At 37.1% G+C, this 26,822-nt stretch overlaps 1 protein-coding gene across 3 annotated transcripts in view; it reads left to right on the forward strand.

Annotated features, from left to right (window-relative positions):
- The window catches only part of EVI5 (ecotropic viral integration site 5), a 200,943-nt gene that overhangs the window by 28,928 nt on the left and 145,193 nt on the right, over positions 1–26,822 (forward strand). For all 3 annotated transcript variants that reach the window (XM_035018030.1, XM_035018029.1, XM_035018031.1), the window contains one exon: positions 6,032–6,261. In XM_035018030.1, coding sequence (XP_034873921.1) covers positions 6,113–6,261 — 149 coding nt within the window. In that variant the 5' untranslated portion in view covers positions 6,032–6,112. The remainder of the gene's footprint in view (positions 1–6,031; positions 6,262–26,822) is intronic.

A 26,822-nucleotide genomic window follows, 5' to 3' on the forward strand; every position in this document is an offset into this window, starting at 1 on the left:
AAGAAATTAAAGATGAGATAAACAAATGGAAAGACATTCCATACTCACGAATTGGAAGATACTGATAAATGTCCATATTACCCAAAGCAATCTACAGATACAGTGCAATCTCTATCAAGATACCAACAGCATTTTTCACAGAACTAGAATAAACAATCTTAAAATTTGGAACCACAAAAGACCCCAAATAGCCACAGCAGTGTTGAAAAAGAAAAAGCTAGACATGTCACAATCCCAGATTTTAAGATATACAAAGTTATAGTAATCAAAATAGTATGGTATTGGCACAAAATATAGACACATAGAACAATGGAACAGAATTGAGAGCCCAGAGATAAATCCATGATTATGTGGTCAATTAATCCGTGACAAAGGAGGCAAGAATATATGTCAAGAAAAAGTCTCTTCAGCAAATAATGTTGGGAAAACTGGACAGCTACATGGAAAAGAATGAAACTGGACCACTTTCTTACAACATACACAAAAATAGAATTAAGAATCTAAATGTGAGACCTAAAACCATAAAAATCCTAGAAGAGAGCACAGGCAGTAATTTCTCTGACATTGGCTATAGCAGTATTTTTCTAGATATGTCTCCTGAGGCAAGGGAAACAAAAGCAAAATAAACTTATTGGGACTATATAAAAATAAAAACTTCTGCACTGCAAAGGAACCAAACAACAAAACTAAAAGACAACTGACAGAATGGGAGAAGATATTTGCAAATGACATATCCAATAAAGGGTTAGTATCCAAAATATATAAAGAACTTGCACAACTTAGCACCCAGATAACATGTAATACAATTAAAAATGAGCAGAAGACACGAACAGACATTTCTCCAAGGAAGACATACAGATGGCCAACAGACAAATTGAAAGGTGCTCAACATCACCCATCATCAGGGAAATGCAAATCAAAACCACAGTGAGATTTTATCTCATACCTGTCAGAGTGGCTAACATCAAAAACACAAGAAACAAGTGTTAGCAAGGATGTGGAGAAAAAGGAACCCTTTTGCAGTATGGATGGAAATGCAAACTGGTGTAGCCACTATGGAAAACAGTATGAAGGTTCTTCAAAAATTAGAATTCATATGATCCATTAATTGCACTAAAGAATACGAAAACACTAACTGAAAAGGATATATGCACCCTTGTGTTGATTGCAGCATTATTTATAATAGACAATAATTATGGAAGCAGCCCAAGTGTCCATTGATAGATGAATGGATAAAGTAGAGGTGATTTATATATATATATAATGCAATTAATGTTTTACATATATTATGTATTTAAGTAAAAATATATAATGTAAATCACATATATTATGTAATTAATGTAATTACATTATATATTATGTAATTAATGTAAAATATTTTTATTATTTATAATAAAACCCTTACTGTTGAGGGAAGAATCCCCAAGAAAGACAAGCAGGCTACAGTATGGGACCCAAGGAAAAGAAGCCAGGGGCAGACCATTTAGGCTTCCAGGCGAAAGAAGTCCTTGCCAATGCACAGACCAGCAGCACGTATTATACATATATTATATAATTAATGTAAAAATATATGATGTAAATCACATATATTATATAAATTACATGTATACACATATATTTACATAATATTACATATATATGTAATATTATTCAGCCATAAAAAGAAAACTTGCCATTTGCAACAACATGGATGGAGCTAGAGAGTATAATGCTAAGCAAAATAACTCAGAGAAAGACAAATACCATATGATTTCACTCATGTGGAATTTAAGAAACAAACAGGAAAAAAGGGAGACAAAACAAAAAAGACTTTTTTTTTTTTTTAAGTAGGGTTCTGTGCCCAACATGGGGCTTGAACTCATGACCCTGAGATTGAGTGTTACATGCTCTACTGAGTGAACCAGCCAGATGCCCCCCAAAAACAGACTCTTAACTATAGAGAACAAACTGATAGTTACCAGAGGGGAGGTGGTTGAGGGGTGGGTGAAATAGGTAAAGGGGATTAAGAGTACACTTGTCTTGGTAAGCACTAATACACAGAATTGTTAAATCACTATATCATACACCTGAAACTAATATAGCACTGTGGGTTAACTACACTGGAATTAAAATAAAATTAAAATAGAAATAAAAATAGTCATTTTTGGAAGTTAAAACCATCCTTATAACTTACTATAAAATACAGAGCAGTAGAGAAACCATGATTGTTTTTCATGGGAAATCCTATTCAAATATTGTAGTCATATCTAAGATTCCTACTAACCTTTATTATTTTATTAAAATTTTACTTTTTTAGAACAGTTTTAGATTCATAGCAAGATTGAGTGGAAAGTACAGAGATTTCCCATATACTCCCTGCCCCCCAACATGCATTCCCCACCAGAGTGGTACATGTGTTACCATTGATGTACCTACATTGACAGTTATAATCACCCAAAATCCGTAGTTTACATTAGGGTTCACTCTTAGTGTTGGTTGTGCATTGTATGGATTTGGTCAAATGTGTAATGACACATATCCATCATGATGGTATTACACAGAATATTTTTACTATCCTAAAAATCCTGTGTGCTCTAGGCAGAGGATTCATCTCTCCCGTATTCCCAACCCCTAGCAACTATTGATCTTTTTACTGTCTCCATTGTTTTGCCTTTTTTGTATGGTTGGAATCATATATTATGTAGTTTCCTGAGATTGACTAAGCCCTTTTACAACTGAGATAATAATTCACATACCATAAATCCATCCACTCATTTAAAGTGTGCAGTTCAGTGGCATTTAGTATATTCACAAGGTTGTGTAACCATCACCACAGTCCAAACCCAGAACATTTTTGTCACTCCAAAAAGAAATCCCATGCACATTAGCAGTCATTCCCTTAGGTCCTTGAAGCCACTGATCTACTTTCTGTCTCTGGGTTTGCCTATTCTGGACATTTTATATAAGTGGAGTCCTACAATATGTGGTCATTTGTGCCTGATTACTAAGCATTTTTTTTTTGAAAGATTTTATTTATTTATTTGAGAGATAGTGAAGGTGATAGCGAGAGAGAGCACAAGTGGGGAAGAGAGGGAGAAGCAGACTCTCCGCTGAGCAGGGAGCCCGATGTGGGACCCGATCCCGGGACCCTGAGATCATGACCTGAGCCGAAGGCAGATGCTCAACTGACTGAGCCACCCAGGTGCCCCTGATTACTAAGCATTTTTAATAATGGTTTTGATCTTTTCAAAGTATGTTCATATTTAAAAATAAATGTATAACCCCTCTATGAGGTAGACAGGAACTTTGTGATGTCATTGTCAGATTTACTATGTCTTCATGACCTCAGTTTACCATAGGATGAGGGAAGGAGATTTAGACGTGACAGGGTGGAGATTTGGAAAAGTACTGTAGAGTTAAAGGAAAAATAGAACATGTCATGATACATGAAAAAATCCTATGGGATTTCTAGAACCATGAATATTAAACTTTATTAAAATGCAACTGCAATTAAATACTCTGGTTATATTTCAGTATTTAACATATGAAGATGAGTTAGTGAGCCTTCAGTAGTTCTAGATTGAATCTCATATCAGCTGAATTTCAGCAAAATTGAAAGGATGTCAGGATTGTGCTCTTCGTTATTCCAAACTCTTTAAATGGAAGCCTGTTGCTACAGTGTGCGGAAGGGGTATGATAAATTTGTTTTAATAAATGAAAGCAAATAATAGGAATCTTTTGCCTTTCCTACAGTTAACTCTAGTAAGGAACTTTTATATAATGGAAATGTGAAGTGTTAATTTTTGGAAGTTGTAAGCATATCTGAAATTAATGGTTGGTATTAATAAGGGGTAACATTTTTCTGTCATTTTATGTGTTAGGTTTTCTATTTACTGTGATTTGGGGATGCAAATTAGTGCCATCTTGATAATTGAATTTGTGGTTGTAATTATGTAGAAAAGATCAATAGGATAACAAATCACAATAGGCTATCTTGTGGTCTACTATGGCTCCTATTCTTTGGTTCCTTTCTGGCTTTTTGCCCTGAGGAGCTGTGCTGCTGGTCTGTGCATTGGCGAGGACTTCTTTTGCCTGGAAGCCTAAATGGTCTGCCCCTGGCTTCTTTTCCTTGGGTCCCATACTGTAGCCTGCTTGTCTTTCTTGGGGATTCTTCCCCCAACAGTAAGGGTCCCCTTATCCCTTTTATACTACTGTTTCCAAGAGAAGTAAATTCTAAAATGAGTTCCTGAAAATGAGAGGTTAATAAAACTTTTGGCCCTTTCAGCACTTATAATCAAATTTTTGTCTTAGAAGTTCCAGCCTCATATTGAGTTGCTTAACTATGGCCTTAGAATCCCTTTTCCATTTTATCCTTTGCTTATATCAAAGTATCCTGCTGGGTTGAGATGGAGGAACTGGGCACAGAGGGATAGAGAGTCATCTATGTACTGAGGTGAGAAAAAAAGTCTTGGGCAACCCATGAGGAGAATAGTGTTTGCTAAAATAGTCTCGATGGGATTGTATGCCTTGGTATTTTAATTTCTGTGTGTATAAATTGCTATATATAACTAAGATTAGCTGAGAGTATGCTGAATCGGAAAATAATTTACAATGCTTTAGCCATTTACCTATGACATAAAATTTAAGATCTTCTCAAAGCTCATGAAAGCATGTCATAGTTTCTAGCTTTTATATATCTAAGTACTTCACAATCAAGAAGCTCTTTTCATGATAGTTTTTAGAAAATACAGTCCCTTAAAAAGCCTATTAACACCTTATTTTGTAAACTCGTATCATTAAGAATGTTTAGTTTTATATAGGTATTCAAATATGGCTATTATGTTTTTCATTAGTAAATGATAATGCCATGTTTGAATATTATTTATGTATATTTTATTTTTCAGCTGCATTTGTATATGTATCTGCTTAGGAGAGGGATATAATTTATTTTTTTTTAATTATCTTTTTTAAGATTTTATTTATTTATTTGACAGAGAGAGATACAGCGAGAGAGGGAACACAAGCAGGGGGAGTGGGAGAAGCAGGCTTCCCGCGGAGCAGGGAGCCTGATGCGGGGCTCGATCCCAGGACCCTGGGATCATGACCTGAGCCGAAGGCAGACGCTTAACGACTGAGCCACCCAGGCGCCCCTGGATATAATTTATGATGACTTTATGGACATATGTGTCATTCACTTAATCTTAGAGATAGGCGGGATCTTAAGGGTTTTTTAAATTCTGGTTGCCCACTTAAAACAGAAAGTTATCTTCAACTTCTGACATTTGGCTCTTCTAATAGCTGCTTTATTATAGCCATTGGTGAGGATGTCTACTCTTTCTAGGCCTCCCATTCTATTTCTGAATATTTCCAGCTATGTGAAAATTGTGTCTTGAATCTCTCCCACTCTACTAACTCAACCATTTATCATAATTTTGTTCCTGTAGAAAAAGTCCCTTTTCTATAAAAATACTCTTTAGCTGTTTGGAGATAGGTATCATGGATCTCCTTACATCTTACTTAGGCTAAGCAACCCCAGTTTTTGTTGAATTATTAATCCTGTTACAGCATTTCCCTATCCTCATCACCCAGTGGACATGTTTTAATACCTTTGCTTTCAAATGTTTTTGACTAGAGAATACATTTTACATTCCAACTAAATATACCCGTAGATATATGTACAGGTAGTACATAGTTTTAATACATATATGTAACTGAAACAACGATTTCATAAGACAGTATATATTTACACTGATATTTTCTATTCTTTTTCATTTTTAAAAATGCTAGCATTCCTTGTCATATTGATTTTATTACTCCCTGATGGATTTTAGCCTGTAGTTTGGAAAACACTGTTTTCGTTTGTTCATGTTGCAGAACTGAAATATTTTCCAAAAGCCAGGTGTTAGGATAATTGTTGAGAAAGTAGGTTTTACCTGTATCACCTCAAAGAAACTATTGTGATGGTGGCTATTAATTAAAAATAGGGTTATCACGTTCTTGGTAATGAATGCAGTAAAACTAAAATGTATTCAACTTTCATTTTTATCCATAGGTGGCGACAGACAAGGTTGCAGAAAAGCTGAGTTCTACTCTCTCATGGGTGAAGAACACAGTATCACATACAGTCAGTCAGATGGCCAGTCAGGTGGCAAGTCCATCTGCCTCATTACATACTACATCCTCATCTACCACACTATCCACGCCAGCCCTTTCACCATCTTCTCCTTCACAGTTGAGTCCAGACGACTTAGAACTCCTGGCTAAACTGGAGGAACAAAATAGGTGAGTGAGGTTGCTCGGCTTTTCTTTCTCTGTAGTTATATGAGCTCAGCCATTCATTTATGTATATGTGCCATAATCAAAATTTACTCATATTAAGAATATTTATTTTCTAGTCTTTGGCTCCTTGTTTATGAAAATTACTTAACAAAAGTATTCAAGTCTTTTTTGGAGGAGTTGGTCTTAAAGTTGTACTAAAATTTTCTTCTGGCTCAGATAGCTTTAGAGCTTTGTTTTCTTAATATAGCAAATTCCCTAAATTTTTCCTGAATTTTAGAATTTTTTTAAGGCAAATAGAACTACCATTTCTTTTTCTTTTTTTTTTTAAAGATTTTATTTATTTATTTGAGAGAGAGAGAGAATGAGAGACAGAGAGCATGAGAGGGAGGAGGGTCAGAGGGAGAAGCAGACTCCCCACTGAGCAGGGAGCCCGATGTGGGACTCAATCCCGGAACTCCAGGATCATGACCTGAGCCGAAGGCAGCTGCTTAACCAACTGAGCCACCCAGGTGCTATCTTTTTTTTTTTTTTTTTTAAGATTTTATTTATTTGAGAGAGAGCACAAGCTGGGGTTGGGGGGGCGCGGAGAGGGAAGGACAGTGGGAGAGGGAGAAGCAGACCGCCTGTTGAGCAAGGAGCCTGACAAGACATGGAGCTTGATCCTAGGACCCTGCGATCATGACCTGGGCTGAAGGGAGATGCTTAACCAACTGAGCCACCCAGGTGCCCCTAAAACTACCATTTTTGATTTAAACTCTCAAACTAGTCCCCTTTGGTTAATTTGTAAAGTAATTTAATTTAGGATAGATACCTGATTTATGGTTTAGAGTGGGAAATCTCTTCAGTTTATTCATAGAAGGTGAAGTATCCTTCTCTCTTAATGGAAATGAAATAGAATAGTTGTTTGTTGAGAATGTATACTCTAGACCCTGTGTGCCCTTCACTATATTATTATCAGAAGCTCTTTCAGCCATCAGCTACAAAAGAATTATTGGAAGAGTCCCCTTTTATGTTCAGTCAAGATATATACTACCACTGGCTTTAAGGGTAATAACAGAGACAACTTCTTTTTTTTTTTTTTTTAAGATTTTTATTTATTTATTTGACAGAGAGAGCACAAGCAGGGGGAGCAGCGGGCAGAGGGAGAGGGAGAAGCAGTCTTCCTGCACAGCAGGGAGCCTGATGCGGGGCTTGATCCCAGGACCCTGGGATCATGACCTGAGCCGAAGGCAGACGCTTAACCAACTGAGCTACCCAGGCTTCCTACAGAGACAACTTCTAATAGCTTTTTTCACATGTAATTGACATAATAAAGTACACATACTTAAGGTGTACAGCTTGATAGGTTTTGACATATGTATATATCTGTGAAATAATCACCAAAGTCAAGAAAATGAACATATCTGTTATCCCCTTTCCCATCCCCAGGCAGCCATTGATCTAGATTAGTTTGCATTTTCTAGAATTTTATAGAAATGGAATAATATGTATTTTTTTTAAACGGAGCATTTTAGTCAGAATAATTATTTTGAGATTCATCCATGTTGTAGTGTGTATGAATAGTTCATTTTTAATTGCTTAGTCATATTCTATTGTATGGTTATATTGTAGTTTATTCACTTTTTGTTATGAAATGCTATAAACATTATTTATGTATACAAGCCTTTGTGTACATAGATGTATACTTCATTTCTTCTGGGCAGATACCTAGGATTGGAATGGCTGGTTTATATGATAGGTACACATTTAACTGTCAGACTGTCAAAGAGCCTATACTTTATCACATTCCCACCATCAGTATATGAAATTTTTAGTTCATCTGCATCCTTGCTGATACTTGGTATGGTTAGTCTTTAATCTTAGCCATTCTAACAGGTATTGGTATCTTGTATTTTTAATTTGCATTTTCTAATGGTGTTGAGCATCTTTTCATGTGCTTATTTGCCATTGACATATCTTCTCTGTTTGAAATTTTTGCCCATTAAAAATTACGTTGTTTGCTTTCTTACCATTGTATTTGAAGAGTTCTTTGTATATTTGGGATATAGTTCTTTATCAGATATATGCTTTTAAAATATTTTTTCCCCAGTCTGCAGCTTAATATTCTCTTAATAGTATCTTTTGAAGAACGTAAGTTTTAAATTTTGATGAAGTCCAATTTGAAATTGTTCTTTTATGGTTTGTAATTTTGATGACTCAAGGTCACACAGCTTGACTCATATGTTCTTACAAAAGTTTTATAGTTTTAAGTTTTATGTTTAGGTCTGATCCATTTTGAGTTAGTTTTGTATATGGAGCAAAGTATAGATCAAAATTCATTTTCTGAATATGCATATTTAATTGTTCCTGTACCATTTGTTGAAAAGGCTATCCTTTCTTCACTTAAGTACTTTTGAGCTTTGGTCAAAAATTAGTGGTTATTGTATGTATAGTCCTATTTCTAGACTTATTCTGTTCCATTGATCTGTTTTCTCACTTAATGCCCATACAGTACTGTCTTGATTACTGTGACTTTATATCTTGAAATCAGGTAGTGTTAATCCTCCAACTTAGTTCTCCCATTTTGGCTACTTTGGAACCTAGCATTCCCATGTGAATTTTATATCAAGTTCTTAATTTCCACAAAAATACTTCTTAAGATTTTGATTGGAACTATATTGCCTTATGTATCCTGCTGCCTTGCTAAACTTGTTGTTCTGGTAGGTTATGTTGTTTTTAGATTCCATGAGATTTTGTATGTGGATGAGCATGTCATCTGTGAATAAAGCACTTTTACTTCTTCCTTTCCAATCTGGGTGCCTTTATTTCTTTTTCTTACCTTACTGCAACTGGCCAGTACCTTGAGTACAAATTTGAATATAAGTGGTGAACATACATTCTTGTTTTCCTGATCTTAGGGATAAAGCATTAAATATGTTAACTGTAGGTTTTTGTAGATGGCTTTTATCAGATTGAGGAAGTTCCTTTTTCTTCCTTGTTTTCTTCGAGTTTAAAAAAAATAGGTGTTGGATTTTGTCAAATGCTTTTCCTGCATTTATTGAAATGATCATTTGGTATTCCTCTTATAGTCCAATATGGTGAATTACATTGATTTTTGAATGTTAAACCAACTTTGCGTTCTGGGGATAAACCCACTTGGTCATGATATATTGTCTTTATAAGACAATATTTTGCTCCATATTATAAGATATTGTTGGATTCGATCTAAAATTGTATTTAGAATTTTTTATCTATGGTCATAGTGGATTTGATCTGTAGTTGTCTTGGGATTTTTGACATTTTTATGTAATATCTCTGTCCTCGTATTGTCTTTTCTAATATAAATGTTTGGTGCTGTACATTTATTTTCAAGCCCTGCTTTAGCAATAGCTGTTTAAATTTATTGAGACTTGTTTTACGGTCCTGAATATGGTCTTATTTTGGTAAACATTTTATGTGAATTTGAGAAGAAGGTATATTCAGCTGTTGTTTGGTGGAGTATTCTGTTAATGTTGATCAATTAAATTTGATTGATAATGTTTAAGTCTTCTATATCTTTGCTCTTTTCTATTTACTTGTGATATCAGATATTGACGGAGGAGTACTGAAACCTCCAACTATAACTGTGGATTTGTCTGTTTCTCTTTAAATTCTTTTAGTCTTTGTTTCGTGTAATTTGAAGTTGTATTATTAAGTATATAAACATTTGGATTGTTATGCCCTCTGAAATGCCTTCATCCCTGGTAATATTGTTTGCTTAGAAATTGACTTTATAGAATTAATACCTGTTCTTTTGAAGCTGTTTCAAAAAATATAAATGGAAGGAAAACTTTCAGACTCTTTCTTTGAGGCCAGTATTACCTTGATCCCAAAACCAGACAAAGACCCCACCAAAAAGGAGAATTATAGACCAATATCACTGATGAACATGGATGTAATAATTCTCACCAAGATAGTAGTCAATAGGATCCTACAGTACATTAAAAGGATTATTCACCATAAGCAAGTGGGATTTATTCCTGGGCTGCAAAGGTGGTTCAACATCTGCAGTCAATCAGTGTGATACAATACATCAGTAAAAGAAAGGACAGAAGGACAAGAACCATATGATCCTCTCAATAGATGCAGAAAAAGCATTTGACAAAGTACAGGATTCTTTCTTGATTAAAACTCTTCACAGTGTAGGGATAGAGGGAACATACCCCAATAATCATAAAAGCTATATACAAAAAGCCCACAGCGAATATCATTCTCAGTGGGGAAGAACTAAGAGCTTTTCCTCTAAGGTCAGGAACACCGCAGGGATGTCTGTTGTCACCACTGTTGTTCAACATAGTACACAGAAGTCCTAGCCTCAGCAATCAGACAACAACAAAAAGAAATCAAAGGCATCCAAATCAAGGAAGAAGTCAGACTCTCACTCTTGACAGATGACATGATACACTGTGTGGAAAACCCCAAAAGACTCCAACCCCAAATTGCTAGACTCATACAGGAATTCAGCAATGTGGCAGGATATAAAATCAATGCACAGAAATTAGTTGCATTTCTATACACTAACAATGAGACAAAAGAAAGAGAAATTAAGGAGTCGATCCCATTTACAATTGCACCAAAAACCATGAGATACCTAGGAATAAACCTAACCAAAGAGGCAAAGGACCTATACTCAGAAGACTATGCTTTTAAAATATTTGAGGAAAGATACAAAGAAAGAAAGAAAAAAAGAAAGAAAGAAATTGAGGAAGATACAAAGAACAAATATTGTTAAAATGTCTATGCTACCCAGAGCAATCTATACATTCAATGCAATCCCTATCAAAATACCATCAACTTTTTTCCACAGAGCTGGAACAAATAATCCTAAAATTAATATGGAACCAGAAAAGACTCCTGATAGCCAAAGGATTATTAAAAACAAAACAAAACAAAATTGGTGGCATCACAATCCCGGACTTCAAGCTCTATTACAAAGCTGTAATCATCAAGACAGTATGGTACTGGTACAAAAACAGACACATTGATCAGTGGAACAGAACAGAGAGCCCAGAAATGAACCCTCAACTCTGTGGTCAACTAATCTTTGACAAAGCAGGGAACAGTGTCCAATGAAAAAAAAAGACAGTCTCTTCAACAAATGGTACTGGGAAAATTGGACAGCCACATGCAGAAGAATGAAACTGGATCATTTCCTTACACCATACACAAAAATAGACTCAAAATAGATGAAAGGCCTAAATGTGAGACAGGAATCCATCAAAATCCTAGAGGAGAACACAGGCAGCAACCTCTGTGACCTTGGCCACAGCAGCTTCTTGCTAGACCCTTCTCCAAAGACAAGGGAAACAAAGGCAAAAATTGGGACTATTGGGACTTCATCAAGATAAAAAGCTTTTGCACAGCAAAAGAAACAATTGACAAAACCAAAAGACAGCTGACAGAATGGAGAAGATTTTTGCAAATGTCTTATCAAATATAGGGTTAGTATCTAAAATCTATAAAGAACTTATCAAATTCAACACCCAAAGAACAAATAATCCAGTCAAGAAATAGAAGACATGAACAGACATTTCTCCAAAGAAGACATTCATATGACCAAGAGATACATGAAAAAATGCTCAACGTCACTCAGCATCAGGGAAATACAAATCAAAACCACAATGAGATACCACCTCACACCAGTCAGAATGGCTAAAATTAACAAGTCAGGAAATGACAGATGTTGGTGAGGATGCGGAGAAAGGGGAACTGTCCTATACTGTTGGTGGGAATGCAAGCTGGTGTAGCCACTCCGGAAAACAGTATGGAGGTTCCTCAAAAAGTTGAAAATAGAGCTACCCTATGGCCCAGCAATTGCACTACTGGGTATTTACCCCAAAGATACAAATGTAGTGATCCGAAGGGACACCTGCACCCTGATGTTGATAGCAGCAAGGTCCACAATAGCCAAACTATGGAAAGAGCCCTGATGTCCATCGACAGATGAATGGATAAAGAAGATGTGGTATATATACAATGGAATACTACTCAGCCATCAAAAAAAAAAAAAAGAAATCTTGCCATTTGCAACAACATGGATGGAACTAGAGGGTATTATGCTAAGTGAAATAAGTCAATCAGAGAAAGACAATTATCATATGATCTCACTGATATGTGGAATTTAAGAAACAAAACAGGATCATGGGGAAGAGAGGAAAAAATAAAACAAGATGAAATCAGAGATTGGGAGATAAACCATAAGAGACTCTTCTTTTTTGGGGGGGTTTCTTTTTTTAAATTTAAATTCAATTAATTAACATATAATATATTATTAGTTTCAGAGGTAGGGTTCAGTGATTTATCAGTCTTATATAATACCCAGTACTCATTGCATCCAGTGCTCTCCTTAATGCCCATCACCCAGTTACCCATCCCCCGCCCCCTTCCCTCCAGCAACCGTCAGTTTGTTTCCTGTGATTAAGAGTCTCTTATGGGGTGTCTCCCTTTCTGATTTGGTCTTGTTCTATTCTTCCCGTGTTTGTTTCTTTTACTAACGAGAATCATGCTGTATGTATTGTTCTTTGACGTGCTTGTTGGAGATATTCTCAGCCTAGCACACTCCTTTTATCCATTATATATTCCACAGAATTAGTGTCACTATTTGGATTGCTTCATTCTACTGTTATAATTATGCCCACTTTTGTGCACAAACTTGAACAGGGGCTGGAATTTGAGGGGAAGAGTTTGAATCCTTGTCAATCTGTGGTGAAGATGTATTGACTTAGCCTTGAGCAGCTGGCAGGCCATGCATGCTGACTGAGGCAGGAGGATGGCTGGATTGTGGATTTGGGACCCACAGGCCGATGGCATTGTGTGTGACAGGGACGTGGCTGGTTTTGCTTTTAACTTTTGTTTTTCTGGGAAACTCTCTCTCCTATTCTGAATGAAAGCCTTGCTGGATAGAGTATTCTTGGCTGTAGATTTTTTTCCTTTTAGCACTTTGAATATATCATGCCACTTTCTTCTGGCCTGCCAAGTTTCTGCTGAAAAACTCACTGATAGCCTTATGGGGTTTCCCTTGTACATAACTGCTTTCCTCTCTCTTGCTGCTTTTAAAATTCTCTCTTGATCACTACTTTTGGCCATCTTATTTACTTTGTGTCTTGGTGCAGACCTCTTTGGGTTGGTTTTGTTGGGGCCTCTCTGTGCCTCCTGGATCTGGATTTCTCTTTCCTTCCCCAGATTCAGAAAGTTTTCAGCTATTACTTCTTCAAATAAATCTTTTTTTTTTTTTTTTTAAGATTTTATTTATTCATTTGAGACACAGAGAAAGCACTAGCAGGGGGAGTGGGAGAAGGAGAAGCAGGCTCCCCGCTGAGCTGAGAGCCCAATGTGGGGCTCGATCCCAGGACCCTGGGATCATGACCTGAGCTGAAGGCAGATGCTTAACCATCTGAGCCACCCAGACACCCCTTCAAATAAATCTTCTGCCCCCTTTTCTCGCTCTTCTCCTTCTGGGATCCCTATCATGCAACTGTTATGCTTGACAGTGTTGCTCAGTTCCTTTGGTCTATTCTCATTTTGAGGATTTTTCCCCCTCTCATCTGCTCAGCTTGATTACTTTCCATTCCTCTGTCCTCCAGGTTGCTGATCCGTTCTTCTACTTCCTCTTGTTTGCTCTTTATTCCAGGTGGTCCTTTTTTAAAGATTTTTTTTTTATTATTTGACAGAGAGAGACAGCGAGAGCAGGAACACAAGCAGGGGGAGTGGGAGAGGGAGAAGCAGGCTTCCCGCTGAGCAGGGAGCCCAATGTGGGACTTGATCCCAGGACCCTGGGATCATGACCTGAGCTGAAGGCAGATGCTTAATGACTGAGCCACCCAGGCGCCCCCAGGTAGTCCTTTTTAATTTTCATTTAGTGAGTTCAGTAACTCTAATTGGTTCTTTTTTAGGTTCCCTGTCTCTTGGTGGAGGGTGTCATGGAGGTCCTGCACTCCTTTCTCAATTCTAGCAAGTATCTTTATGACATAACTTTATTTTATTTATTTATTTTTGAGATCTTATCCCTTTATTTGGCAAATGAGACAATTGAGGCATGGGAGGAGCAAATGACTTCCCAACATCATTGTACAAATTCTAGGAATAGTGTCAGAACTAGAACCAAGTGTCCTGACTGTTATAGCACATCATGACTGTGAAATCAGAGACAGACCCAGACTTTGCTATGGGCTTATGCTAATAAGCTCTTTTCCACTGGGATCTCCGAGCGAGGAGATGTACGCCTGGAGTTGCGGCAGCTGCTGTGGGTTAGAGGAGGCAAAGAGGGATGGAGACACCAGGACCTGGAGGCATTTGAGCGCCCAAAAAGCTGTGTTTGAAACTAGTGCCACCTCTTGGATGCTCTGGTGAAGCAAACCTGTATAATTCCTTTTTATTTAAAGCCAGTCGGTACAGGGTTTTCTGTCACTTGCAACCGAGAATCTTGAATATGCCAAGCTCCTCTGCTTTATGGGAGAGCCAATGGAATTTAGGACATAGAGTTTTATTTTGGAAAGAGAAAAAAAAAAGGTTCTAGGTAACTCACCAGGACTATGTTTGCAAAGTGATAACTAAAGATAGAAAAACATATGAGGACATGCTCATGTTTCATTTTCCTCCAGAAATTTTAGTTCCTAAGTTATGGATACAATTGTTTTTTTCTCTGCTGACTTCTCCGCTGCATTCTTGATGAGCATGACTTTAAATTTGCTATCAGACATATTACTTATCTCCATTTTGTGTAGGTCTCTTGCTATGATTTTGTTCTGCTCTTTCATTTGGGACATATTCCTCTATCTCCTCATTTTGTCTATTGCTGTGTCTGTTTCTATGTGTTAGGAAAGTCAGCTACATCTCCCGCACTTGAAAGTAGTGGCTTTATGAAGAGGTCCTGTAGTGCCCTGTAGTACCATGTCTCCTTTTCACCAGAAAATGGTGCTTCAGGGGTATCTCCTTTGTGTGTTGCTATAGGGGTGTCCTGCCATCGCAGTGGAGCTCTGTTTGCCTTCAGTTCAGTCTGCGATGGCTTTCTGCCTGTTGTGGACAGAGTCTGGTGCCTCTGTTGTTAGTGGGCTCATCCAGGGCTGCTTTGGGCTTGGAGTTGAGTAAGACCAGGTGTTTGCCAGAGATGAAGTAGCATCAAACTGCAGGACACTTTCCCTGTGTTGTGCCCTGAGAAGCTTTTGGTGGGTGGGGCCTGCAGTCAGACCAGCTGCCTGTTCCCAACCCACTGTTGTCATCACAGTCAGACTGGTGTGTGGTTATATTCTCCTCTCCTTGGAGCAGGACTCACTTTGGAGTGGTGTTGACCCTTGTCTGGGCTGTTTGTACACTGCCAGGCATGTGGCAGTGCTTTGATGGGATCTTGCCAAGAGCAGTTGGAGGGAGTGGAATTGCTTCACTGTGGCCTCTTGTCCACATCTGGCTATGGAGAGCCTGTTCTGCCAGTCTGGGTTGCTTTCTGGGTTATTTATGCTGATGTGGGTGTTTTCTAAGGTAGCCACATGGCAAGAGGTGAGCCAGGGTCCTGTTACTCTGCCATCTTCCCAGCAGCCTGTGCTCAACTATAAGAGATTCTTAATCATGGGAAACAAATTGAGGGTTGCTGGAGGGCAGAGGGGTGGGAGGATGGGGTAACTGGGGGATGGATGTCAAGGAGGGCATGTGATGTAGTGAGCACTGGTTATTATATAGGACTAATGAATCACTGACCTCTACCTCTGAAACTAGTAATACATTATATGTTAAGTAATTGAATTTAAATAAAGAAAATAATAAAATTCCTTACAGGAAATCCTAAAAAAAAAAGAGAGAGAAGAAAAGAAATTGTCTTTATCTCAGTGCACCTGGGTGACACAGTCAGTTGGAGGTCCAACTCTTGGTTTTGGCTCAGGTCGTGATTTGGAGTAATGAGATTGAGCCCCATGTTGGGCTCAGCAGGAAGTCTGCTTGAGCCTGTCTCTGTCTCTCTCCCTCCCCACTACCTCACCCATGCTCTCATTTGCACACTCTCTCTCTCTCTCTAAAAGAAAGATAAATAAATCTTATGAAAGGAAATCTACTTTATCTCATATAGTCATTGTAGCTTTCTTTTGAATAGTGTTAAAATTTTATATATTTTTCCATCCTTTCTTTTTTCTTCATCCTTAAAGTTTGTCCATTAGGCAGCATATAGTTGGGTGTTGCTTTTTAAAATATAAACCAACGATCTTTGCCTTTTAATTGGAATGTTTAGACCATTTACTTTCAAAAAAATTACACCAACAAATCTTTCTTTCTTTTTTTTTTAAAGATTTTATTTATTTGAAGAGAGAGACACAGCGAGAGAGGGAACACAAGCAGGGGGAGTGGGGAGAGGGAGAAGCAGGCTCCCCGCCAAGCAGGGAGCCCGACGTGGGGCTCGATCCCAGGATCCTGGGATCATGACCTGAGCAGAAGGCAGATGCTTAACAACTGAGCCACCCAGGCGCCCCAACAAATCTTTATTTCTTCCTCACATTTCATGTTCATCTCAAGCTACAGGTTGAGTACATCTTTGTTCCACACTTCTTCATTCCAGGACCAATGACCTGCCCCTATCCAGGAACAACCAGACTTGCAGCAAATGGAAAAGAGAAAGAGTGGAAATACCTTAAAGTGTCGGTTAGGGAGTGATCCACATAACTTCTACTTAGATTTTATTGGGCAAAGCAAATCACGTACCCAGACCTCATGGAGTGATGTGGGAATTACAATCTTCTTGCAGGGATGGATTTATTATTAATATTTCATCTGTTTTTTTTCCCTGTATTTTCATCGTATTGTTACTGTATTTTTAACTTATTCTATAAGTTTAAAATTCACCATTTTAAAGTGTACAAATATAGTGGGTTTTGGTATATTTACAAAGTTGTGTATCCATTACTACTATCCTATTTCAGAACACTTTAATCACCCCCCCAGAAGAAAGTATCCATTAGTCTCCCCTTTTTACCTTCCAGCCACTGGTAATTGCCAATCTACTTTCTATCACTATGGGTTTGCCTATTCTGGACATTTCATTATGGAATCATACAATAGGTGGTCTTTTGTGACTGGCTCCTTTCATTTAACATAGTGTTTTCTGGGTTTTAAGGAAAATAGATAATTTATATTTAATGTGATTATTGGTAGGCTTATATTTACATCGGTCATTTTGTTTTATATTGTTTCCTTTTTATTTTTCTGCCTGCTTTTGACTTAATGGAATTTTTTTTTTTTAAGATTTTATTTATTTATTTGACAGAGACACAGTGAGAGAGGGAACACAAGCAGGGGGAGTAGGAGAGGGAGAAGCAGGCTTCCCACTGAGCAGGGAGCCCGATGTGGGGCTTGATCCCAGGAGCCTGGGATCATGACCTGAGCTGAAGGCAGGCGCTTAAAGACTGAGCCACCCAGGCGCCCCATAATGGAATATTTTTTAATGAGTCTATTTTCTTTGTTGATTTATTAGCTATAACTGTTTTTTGTTTTTTTTTTTTACTGGTTTCTTTTTTTTTTTTAATTTTTTTAAGATTTCTATTTATTTATTTGACAGAGAGAGAGATAGCAAGAGCAGGAACACAAGCAGGGGGAGTGGGAGAGGGAGAAGCAGGCTTCCCGCCGAGCAGGGAGCCCGATGTGGGACTCCATCCCAGGACCCTGGGATCATGACCTGAGCCGAAGGCAGACGCCTAACGACTGAGCCACCCAGGCGCCCTTTACTGGTTTCTTTAAGGTTTGTAGTAGATATCTTTAATTTATCGCTGTCTGCCTTAAAGGGATCTCATAGTATTTCACACGTTGTGTAAGTACTTAGAATAGTACATTTCCATTTCTCCTCTCCAGTCCTTCATGGTAGGTTTGTCAAGCGTTTTACGTTTATATATATTGTAAACCCCATGCTATATTATGATGTTTGCTTCAAGCCAATTATCTTTTTTTTAATAAAGATTTTATTTATTTAATTGTCAGAGAGAGAGAGGCAGGCAGAGGGAGAAGCAGGCTCTCCGCAAGCAAGGAACCCTATGTGGGACTCGATCCCAGGACCCTGGGACCATGACCTGAGCTGAAGTCAGATACTTAACTGACAGAGCCACTCAGGCGTCCCAAGCCAATTATCTTTTAAAGAGATTGAAATAATAAGAAAAAATCTCATGTATTTACATATATAGTTTCCATCTCTGGAGCTCTTTGGTTCTTTCTTTAGCTCTAGATTTCCAACTGATACAATTTTCCTTCTGTCTGAAGGACTTTCTTTAAAAGTTGATGTAGTGTGGGGCTGCTCTTACATGTTTGAGTCTTTGTTTTTGTTTTTTTCTTTTTTTTTTTTTATAAGATTTTATTATTTATTTATTTGACAGAGAGAGAGAGAGAGAGAGTGTGCACGCATAAGCTGGGGGAGCAGAAAGCAGAGGGAGAGGGAGAAGCAGGCTTCCCACTGAGCAAGGAGCCTGATGCCAGGCTTGATCCCAGGACCCCGGGATCACAACCCAAGCTGAAGGTGGACACTCAACTGTGACTGAGCCACCCAGGCACCCCTCTTTTGATTTTTAAAGATACTTTTTCTGTGTATAGGTTGGCAGTTCTTCCCCCCACCATCACAGTACTTTAATGATGTTTCATTGACTTCTGTCTTGCATTGTTTTCATTGGGAAATCTGATCCTTTCCTTATCTTTGTTCCTGTGTATATAATGTACCTTTTTTTTGCCTGTCTCTTTTTAATAGTTTTTTTTTTCTTTATCTCTGGTTTATGCAGTTTAATTCTGAGAGATGCCTTATTGTACTTTTCTTTTTTAAATTAATATATTTAGAGAGCGTGTGAGCGAGGGGAGGGGCAGAGGGAGAGGGAAACAAGCAGACTCCCTGCTGAGCAGGGAGCCGAAAGTGGGGCTCAGTCCCAGGACCCTGAGATCATTATCTGAGCCGAAACCAAAAATTGGATGCTCAACCGACTGAGCCACCCAGGCGCCCCTGTACTTTTCTTCTTGTTTCTTATATTGGGGTTTTGTTGAACTTCTTGTAGATTTACAGTTTTCTTCAAATTTGGAAACTTTTTGACCATTTTTATCTCAAAATTTTTTTGTTGCTTTCCTCCTCTTCAGAGATTCTAATTACACAAATATTAAACCCTCTTGAAGTTATTCCACAGCTCAGTGAGACTTTGTTCATATTTTGGAAAATTTCTACTGCTGTGTATTCAAGTTCACTGATACTTCTTTCTGCCATGTCTAATTGGCCATTAATCCCATCCAGTGTGTTTTTCATCTCACATTGTGGTTCATCTCTAGAAGTTGGAGCCAAGTGTTGTTTGTATGTCTTAAGTACTTAAGTTTTAAACATACAGAAATCTAGTCACAGTAAATTTTAATAGCCTAATAAGCACTTATAGATAGTGCTAAAGGGTATAAAGTATTTGTAAGTTTTGACTTGGTTCTTACATGGAAAAGTAGTTTGCACAAAAGATAACTTTTGGTGCTGAGTTTTAAGTGACCAGAGTTGAATTTATTTTTATGGTTGTGATCAATAATTATTGTACAACTAAAATATACAAACCACTATATTAAAAATTATTGTGAGTAAGGTATGGATATAGATGAACTTTTTCCCAAGTAATTCACAGTTTATTTGGGAATACCAGATGTGCCCTGTGTATATGTTAATATCTAAAGAATAATTACTAGAGTTTAAAGATGCTCAGAAAAGAGGTTTTGACAAGTAAGAATTTCAAGAAATAAAAGGAGCAGAAGGTTGTCACCCTTGTTCTTGTGTGGATTACTCAAAATCTGTACTCCTTTCGAGTTCACATTTTGAGACTTTCATTTTCTCTTTCTCTGTCTCTTTGTGTTTTTTTTGTCATTAAAACTCAAAATCCATGGGAAGGATTTTGAGTGTAGAGAATGTTTGAATGTAATGACATCTTGTTTTTGCCTTAGAACAATCCTGGTGGAAAAACACATTTCTGACTCTAACAAAAAATAAAATGGCAAACACTAGGTTTAACTTTTCCTCCCCCTCTTCTGCCCTACTATCCTGCCAACATATTAAGTCCAAGGAAAAATTATAAGAATAATAAATTTTCTTTGACCACTTCTGTGTTTTATAATGTAGATATGTAAGTTACATAACTAAAGTAAAAATTATGAGACACAATTACTATTTGTAATGAGGGATATAAGGAAAATGCTTTTATTTAGGATATTTTGTTCTCTTCTCCAAATATAGATGAGTCTCTGGTTATGTTACTTAACTCTCTTTAATTCAGTAAAGTATTAAAATGGCAATATTTCAGAAAATGATAATTTAAGAAACATGAAAATATCAAATATCAAACAAACTGTTTTTCCTCCCCATAGTTTTACTGCAATTATAACTTTTAAAGTATCAGTGCATGTGGCAACCCCAGAAAGATGTGAAGAAATGGTTCAATACAATGTCAAAGATCTGTTTGATGAAAGTTAATAATTGATAGCCTTAAAGTTGAAATGGGACAGCTATTTTTTTCCTATGTGTTAAATGTGTTTTTCGTTTTAAAAATACAAAGGCTTTGGCAGAGATGAATTTAGGAAGGTAAGGTTCAAGTGTGATAGCAGTGCATTTTAATTAAGGAAGGGAATGTTGCTAATTTAAATTTTTAATGGGCCATTATTCGTGTGGTCTAAAAGTTTAGCATTGAACAGTGTTTATTTCCTTTTACATTCTTTGCTTTTTAACAGATTTTTGGGCGGTGAGATATGAGAATAAGGAAAATGGATAAGGGTTCTTTTAAAATAAAATAAATGTATTTTATATATTTTTAAATATAGTAAGCAGGAATCCTTGAAACCTTAATTTATATATCTTTATCTTACCAACATCTGGATCTATACTGTCCAGTATGGTAGCCACAAGCCAGATGTGGCAGTTGAGCACCTGTGGCTGGTCTGAATTGTTATGTGCTATAAGAGTAAAATGTATACCAGATTTTGAAGAGTTGATTTGAAAAAAAGAATATCTCATTAATTAAATTTTTATTACATGCTAAGATGGTATTTTGACTATATTTGGTAAAATTATTAAAATTAATTATACTTTTTTTTTACTTTATATGTGGCTAGTAGAACATTTAAACTGATATAAGGGGCTTGCATTATATTTCTGTTGGACAAGGCTGATCTAGATGATCCAACTTTCATCTTATGTTTATAATTTTACTACTAAAGCATTACCTTGTTTTCCTGAGAATACTCTCTATAACACAACCAAGAATATTAAGGAATTAAAAAGCTTGGGAGCAAAACCAATTTTTTCAAGTCTCTCTGTAAAAAATTCATGTATTTTCAATCATAGGAGAGGCCTTTAAGATCTTCACACAAACTCTTTATTCTTTTTCTTTTCATTGAGGATTATTTTGCATTTTTTATTAGTTGATTTCCTAAGGAATTTGATGATGTAATTAAGAGAATTTATTGAACTACTTTTTCTGTTGCAACTAGCTTAGCTTCACATTGTGTTTTAAATTAAGAAATCTTAGAAGTTAAGTTTGTTATGCTTGTCTGTCTGGAATGTCTATATAAAAGTAATCCCCAAACCATCAGTTTCTGGCCAGGATATTTGGGAGGGAGGTGCAAGTCTCCTGTGTTTGCCTTCTCTGAGACCTCATCTTAAAGAAACAGAAGCAAAATAAAAACCCCCATGCTTTCAGAACTGGAGAGATTGCTGTCACGTAGGCACCCCACTGTGAGTTGTCTCTGAATTGTTTCCTGTGCTAATTCCTTGGGTTTTCTCTTAATTCTCCCCTTTTTTGTTTCTCTTGCTCTGAGACTTGAATTTATGCTTGATGATGTTGATGTGAAGGGGGTGACTACTCTGTGAGTCAGGCAAGTATTTTGCTGCTACTGGTTTGCTGTTCTTCTAGCTTGCTAGTTGCTGTTTTTCTCCCAGTACATTCATATCCTGTTTCTTTGATGTAACATTACAAGAGATATTTGAATCCCTGTTTGCAAAGTGGATTCCCCTGCGGTAAGTGCCAGTGTATTTAGCTTTCCAAGTGTTTTTCTTATATAGCAGTTTTTTTACCTTTGCTTTTCTAGGTCTTTTGTTAGCTCTTTGTAAATTATCTTAGCAGTTGACACATTTTCAAATGGCATGATGACCTGTTGCTGTTGTATCCTGATCTTTTAGCTCTGGTACCCATAGGAAAGTATTATGCTGAGTACAATAGGGTATTCAAAAAGTTTACTGTCAACCCTTCGCAAATATGGTAGTTTCCCATTGTCTGTGGAGGATACATTCCAAGAATGCCAGTGGATGTCTGAAACTGTAGATAGTACTGAACTCTGTATGTATTGTTTTTTCTATACCTACCTACCTGTGATAAAGTTTAATTTATAAATTGGGCATAGTAAGAGGTTAACAACAATAACTAACAATACAATAGAACAATTACAGCCATATAGTCTAATAAAAGTTGTGTGAGTGAGGTTTCTCTCAAAATATCTTAATGTACTGTTCTCTTATAATGATGTGAGATGGTAAGATGCCTACCTATGAAGTGAGGTGAGTGACGTAGGCATTGTGACATAGCATTAGGCCACTGTTGACCTGCTGACCATATGTCAGAAGGAGAATCATCTGCTAATGGACCACAGTTGATTGTGGGTAACTGAAACTGCAGAAAGTGAAGCTGCGGATAAGGGGGGACTACAATAATTGCCAGATTTCTACTTGTGGGCTTCACCTCTATTCTACGGTTCAGACTTGTCTTTTCCATTGCTGTGCTTCTTACCTACATTGATGTCCCCCAAGGTCTTCATACTCCAAATACCCAAAAGAGAACCCCTTGTTTTCCTTCTCCTCCATTGCGTTTTTCAATCATGGTATTATTGTGAGAGGCTTTTTCTTTGATGTTCATCAAGTGTGCACTGCCACACACGAGCTACTCTTTTTTTCTCATATGCCCATCATGAAGTAGTACACACTGTGCTGTTTTTCCTTAGGTAGGTGACCCCTTGGTGAGGATGAGGTTCAGTTCTCAGTAGCAAAGTTATGGTGAAGGTAATCTGCCTAATAAAATAAAACTGAAACTACTCTCTGTGTTGACATATTCCCTTGTTCTCAGTTTAGTCAAACTGGGTTCCAGGGAACTGGAAATGCTTTTTCTCTGCCAACTCTTTAAAGCTTCTGGAAGCAGCCAAACCTAGACTTTCTCCATCCTTGATGCTACTTGAAGTGAAGTCCAACTGAAAATTAGCTTTAGCACCCCCATCTCCGATAATGTGGGGCTATAGCCATTTTGAATGCTGTCCTTAGAGCTGGAGCTGCCCTAACAAAAACTTGGAGTTGCTTACTTAAACTAAAGATTATGTATTCTCCAGTCAATAAAGATCCAACCTCTGATGTCTTAGTCTGGCAGCATTCTGGGGATGAATAGATTTGGGCTTGTGAATTACTGTATAGCAGTGGCAGATAAAAAAGGTCCAAGAGGCCACCCAAACCTGTGGGGCATGCCTTTGATTGTAGCATACAGTATTCCTGCTGGGCCAGTATTCTTTTCCTTGAATCTGATAAATTTCTTCTTATATTAGTCATATGGAACTTACGATGGGATAGAAAGGTAGTTTCCTTTTTTTGCAATAAATCTGTGCAAGGCAGTGAACCCACATGCTCTGGAAACAGGGAAATAAGTACATTTTGAATAGACTTCTCAATAGTCCAAGGACCTATGAGTAATGCCATATTACCATTTTACTAGTTGCTGGCCTCAAATCTTTGGAAATTGTTGACATTTTCAGGTAGTATACATCCTCTATTACCATGTCAGAATACTTTAATTATATTGAAACTAGGTGGCAGCCTGTTTAGTAGGAGTCTTCCTGAGATAAGAATACTTGATTCTGGGGCGCCTGGGTGGCTCAGTCATTAAGCGTCTGCCTTCAGCTCAGGTCATGATCCCAAGGTCCTGGGATCAAGCCCCACATCAGGCTCCCTGCTCAGCGGGAAGCCTGCTTCTCCCTCTCCCACTCCTCCTGCTTGTGTTCCTGCTCTTGCTAACTCTCTCTGTCAAATAAATAAATAAAAATCTTTAAAAAAAAAAATACTTGTTTCTAACTACACATTCTATAAAGTCTACATTTGCTTTCTTTCTTTCTTTTTTTTTTTTTTTTTTTAAAGATTTTACTTATTTATTTGAGAGAGAGAGACAGAGCATAAGCAGGGGCAAGGAGGCAGAGGTTGAGGCAGAAGCAGACTCATCACTGAGCAGGAGCCTAATGCAGGGCTCAGTGCCAGGACCCTAAGATCATCACCTGAGCTGAAGGCAGATTTAACCAAAAGAGCCACCCAGGTGCCCCAAGTCTACATTTTCTTAATGAGTGTGTAAATTCTTTTCCTGTGTACCATGACTTAGAAGCTCAGTGGGGAGGGTCTTAACAGTATCAGTTCAAGTATTACTTGTGGAAAATGTTCCAACTCTCCAACAGAAAAGACTTCTTCATTATACCTATAACATTGAAAAAAATTCTAAAGTTTATCTTTAGAAAAGTCTGAAATTTGCTAGAATGACTAACAATTAGAAAAGGAAAAAATGGAATAATGTTCATATTTTCCTTTTTTTACAAAATAGATACATTTAGGGGCACCTGGGTGGTGTAGTCAGTTAAAAGTCTGACTTTTGGTTTCAGCTCAGGTATGATCTTGGGGTCCTGGGATCCAGCCCTGCATCAGGATCTGTGCTCAGCATGGAGTCTGCTTGGGATCTCCTTCTCCCTATGCCCCTCTTGCTCATTCTGTCTCTCTCTCTCAAATAAATAAATCTTTAAAAAAACAATAAAACAAAATAGATACATTTAATGTATAAAAAATAGTCCTTTACTAAGTAATAGTCATTATTATAAAAAAAGTTTTAAAGGGCTTTCAACAATAGAAAGCAGTAGTTTCTCACCTAATTGTCACTACTTCTAGTGTCATTAACCACAGACAGTATTTTCTATAAATTTTTATAAAGTTGATATATAATTTGCAATCAGAGAAATAAATGCTCAGTTCTTAAGTATAGTTTGATTTTGGACAAATTTGTGTATAACCCACATGCCCATTAACACAGATGATTTCTATCATGGTAGAAAATTCCTATCATCCCAGAAAATTCCCTTGTGCCCTTTCTAGCAACCTCACCCCCCTGAAATCTCTCTTCTGATTTTTATTGTCATCGATATATTTTACCTGTTCTTTTTTATATAACGCTTTTTTGAGCTATAACTCATATACATACAATTCACCAGTTTAAAGTATACAATTCAGTGTTTTTTCATGTATTCAGAGTTGTATAATCATCACAAGAAAGCACGTGTTCATTAGCAGTCACTGTCCATTCCTTCTTGCTCCTTTCACTTCTCCAGTTCTCAGCAACAACAAATCTACTTTCTGAGTTCTAGATATTTTATATAGGTGGAATCATCCAATATGTTTCCTTTTGTGACTTCTTTCACTTAGCATAATGTTTTCAAGGTTTGTCCATGTACCAATATTTCAGTCCTTTTCATGACCGAATAATATTCCATTATATGGCTATACCAGTGTTTTTTTAATCCATTTAACAGTTGATGGACATTTGGATTGTTTCCACTTTTTTGGCTAGTATGAGTAATGCTGCCATGAGCATTTGTTATGTAAATTTTGTGCAGCTGTCACCACAGGGAACTGACATTCATTAGCAGTCACCTCCTGTCCCTTCTTGGGCATAGATTTTCATTTATCTTGGTTATATACCTAGGACTGGAATTGCTGGTTCACATGATAATTCTTTGTTTAATCGTTTGAAGAATTACCATATTGTTTTCCAAAGTGGTTTTGCCATTTTACATTCCCACAAGTAGTGTCTAAGGGTTCCTATGCCTCCATTTCTTCATCAACATTTATTATGTCTTTTCGATTACAGCCATCCTAGTGGTTGTGAAGTGGTGTCTTACTATGGTTTTGGTTTGCATTTCCCAAGTGATTAGTGATGTTGAACAACTTTTCATGTGCTTATTGGCCATTTGTATATCTGTTTTTTGAAAAATGTCTATTCTGGTTCTTTGCCCATTTTTTAATTGGGTTGTTTGTCTTTACCATTGAGTTGTAAGAGTTTCTTACATATTCTAGATATAGGTCTTCTGGCTTGCAAATATTTTTTCCCATTCTGTGAGTTTTCTTTTCCCTTTCTTGATGGCATCCAGGAAGGTATGAAACATTTTTAATTTTGATGAGTTCAATTTGTGTGTATGTGTGTTTGTGTGTATTTATTTATTTAGTCACTTGTGCTTTTGGTGTCATTTTTAAGAAGGCTTTACCTAACCCTGAGTCATGAGGACTTACTCCTATATTTTCTTCTATACTATACTTGTTCTTGAACTTCATATATGTGGAATCATGTAGTATATGCTTTTTTGCATCTGACTTCTTTCACTCGACCTAACATTTATAAGGTTCATCTATGTTATATGTATCAGCAGTTTATTGCTTTTTATTGCAGAGTAATATTGCAATGAATGAATATATCACAATTTGATCACTTATTTTTTCTAGATATTTGAGTTGTTTCTAGGTTTTA

This window comes from Mirounga leonina, unplaced genomic scaffold (genome assembly GCF_011800145.1).
Source record: "Mirounga leonina isolate KUSES-001 unplaced genomic scaffold, KU_Mleo_1.0 Mir_173, whole genome shotgun sequence".
NCBI classification, from domain to species: domain Eukaryota; kingdom Metazoa; phylum Chordata; class Mammalia; order Carnivora; family Phocidae; genus Mirounga; species Mirounga leonina.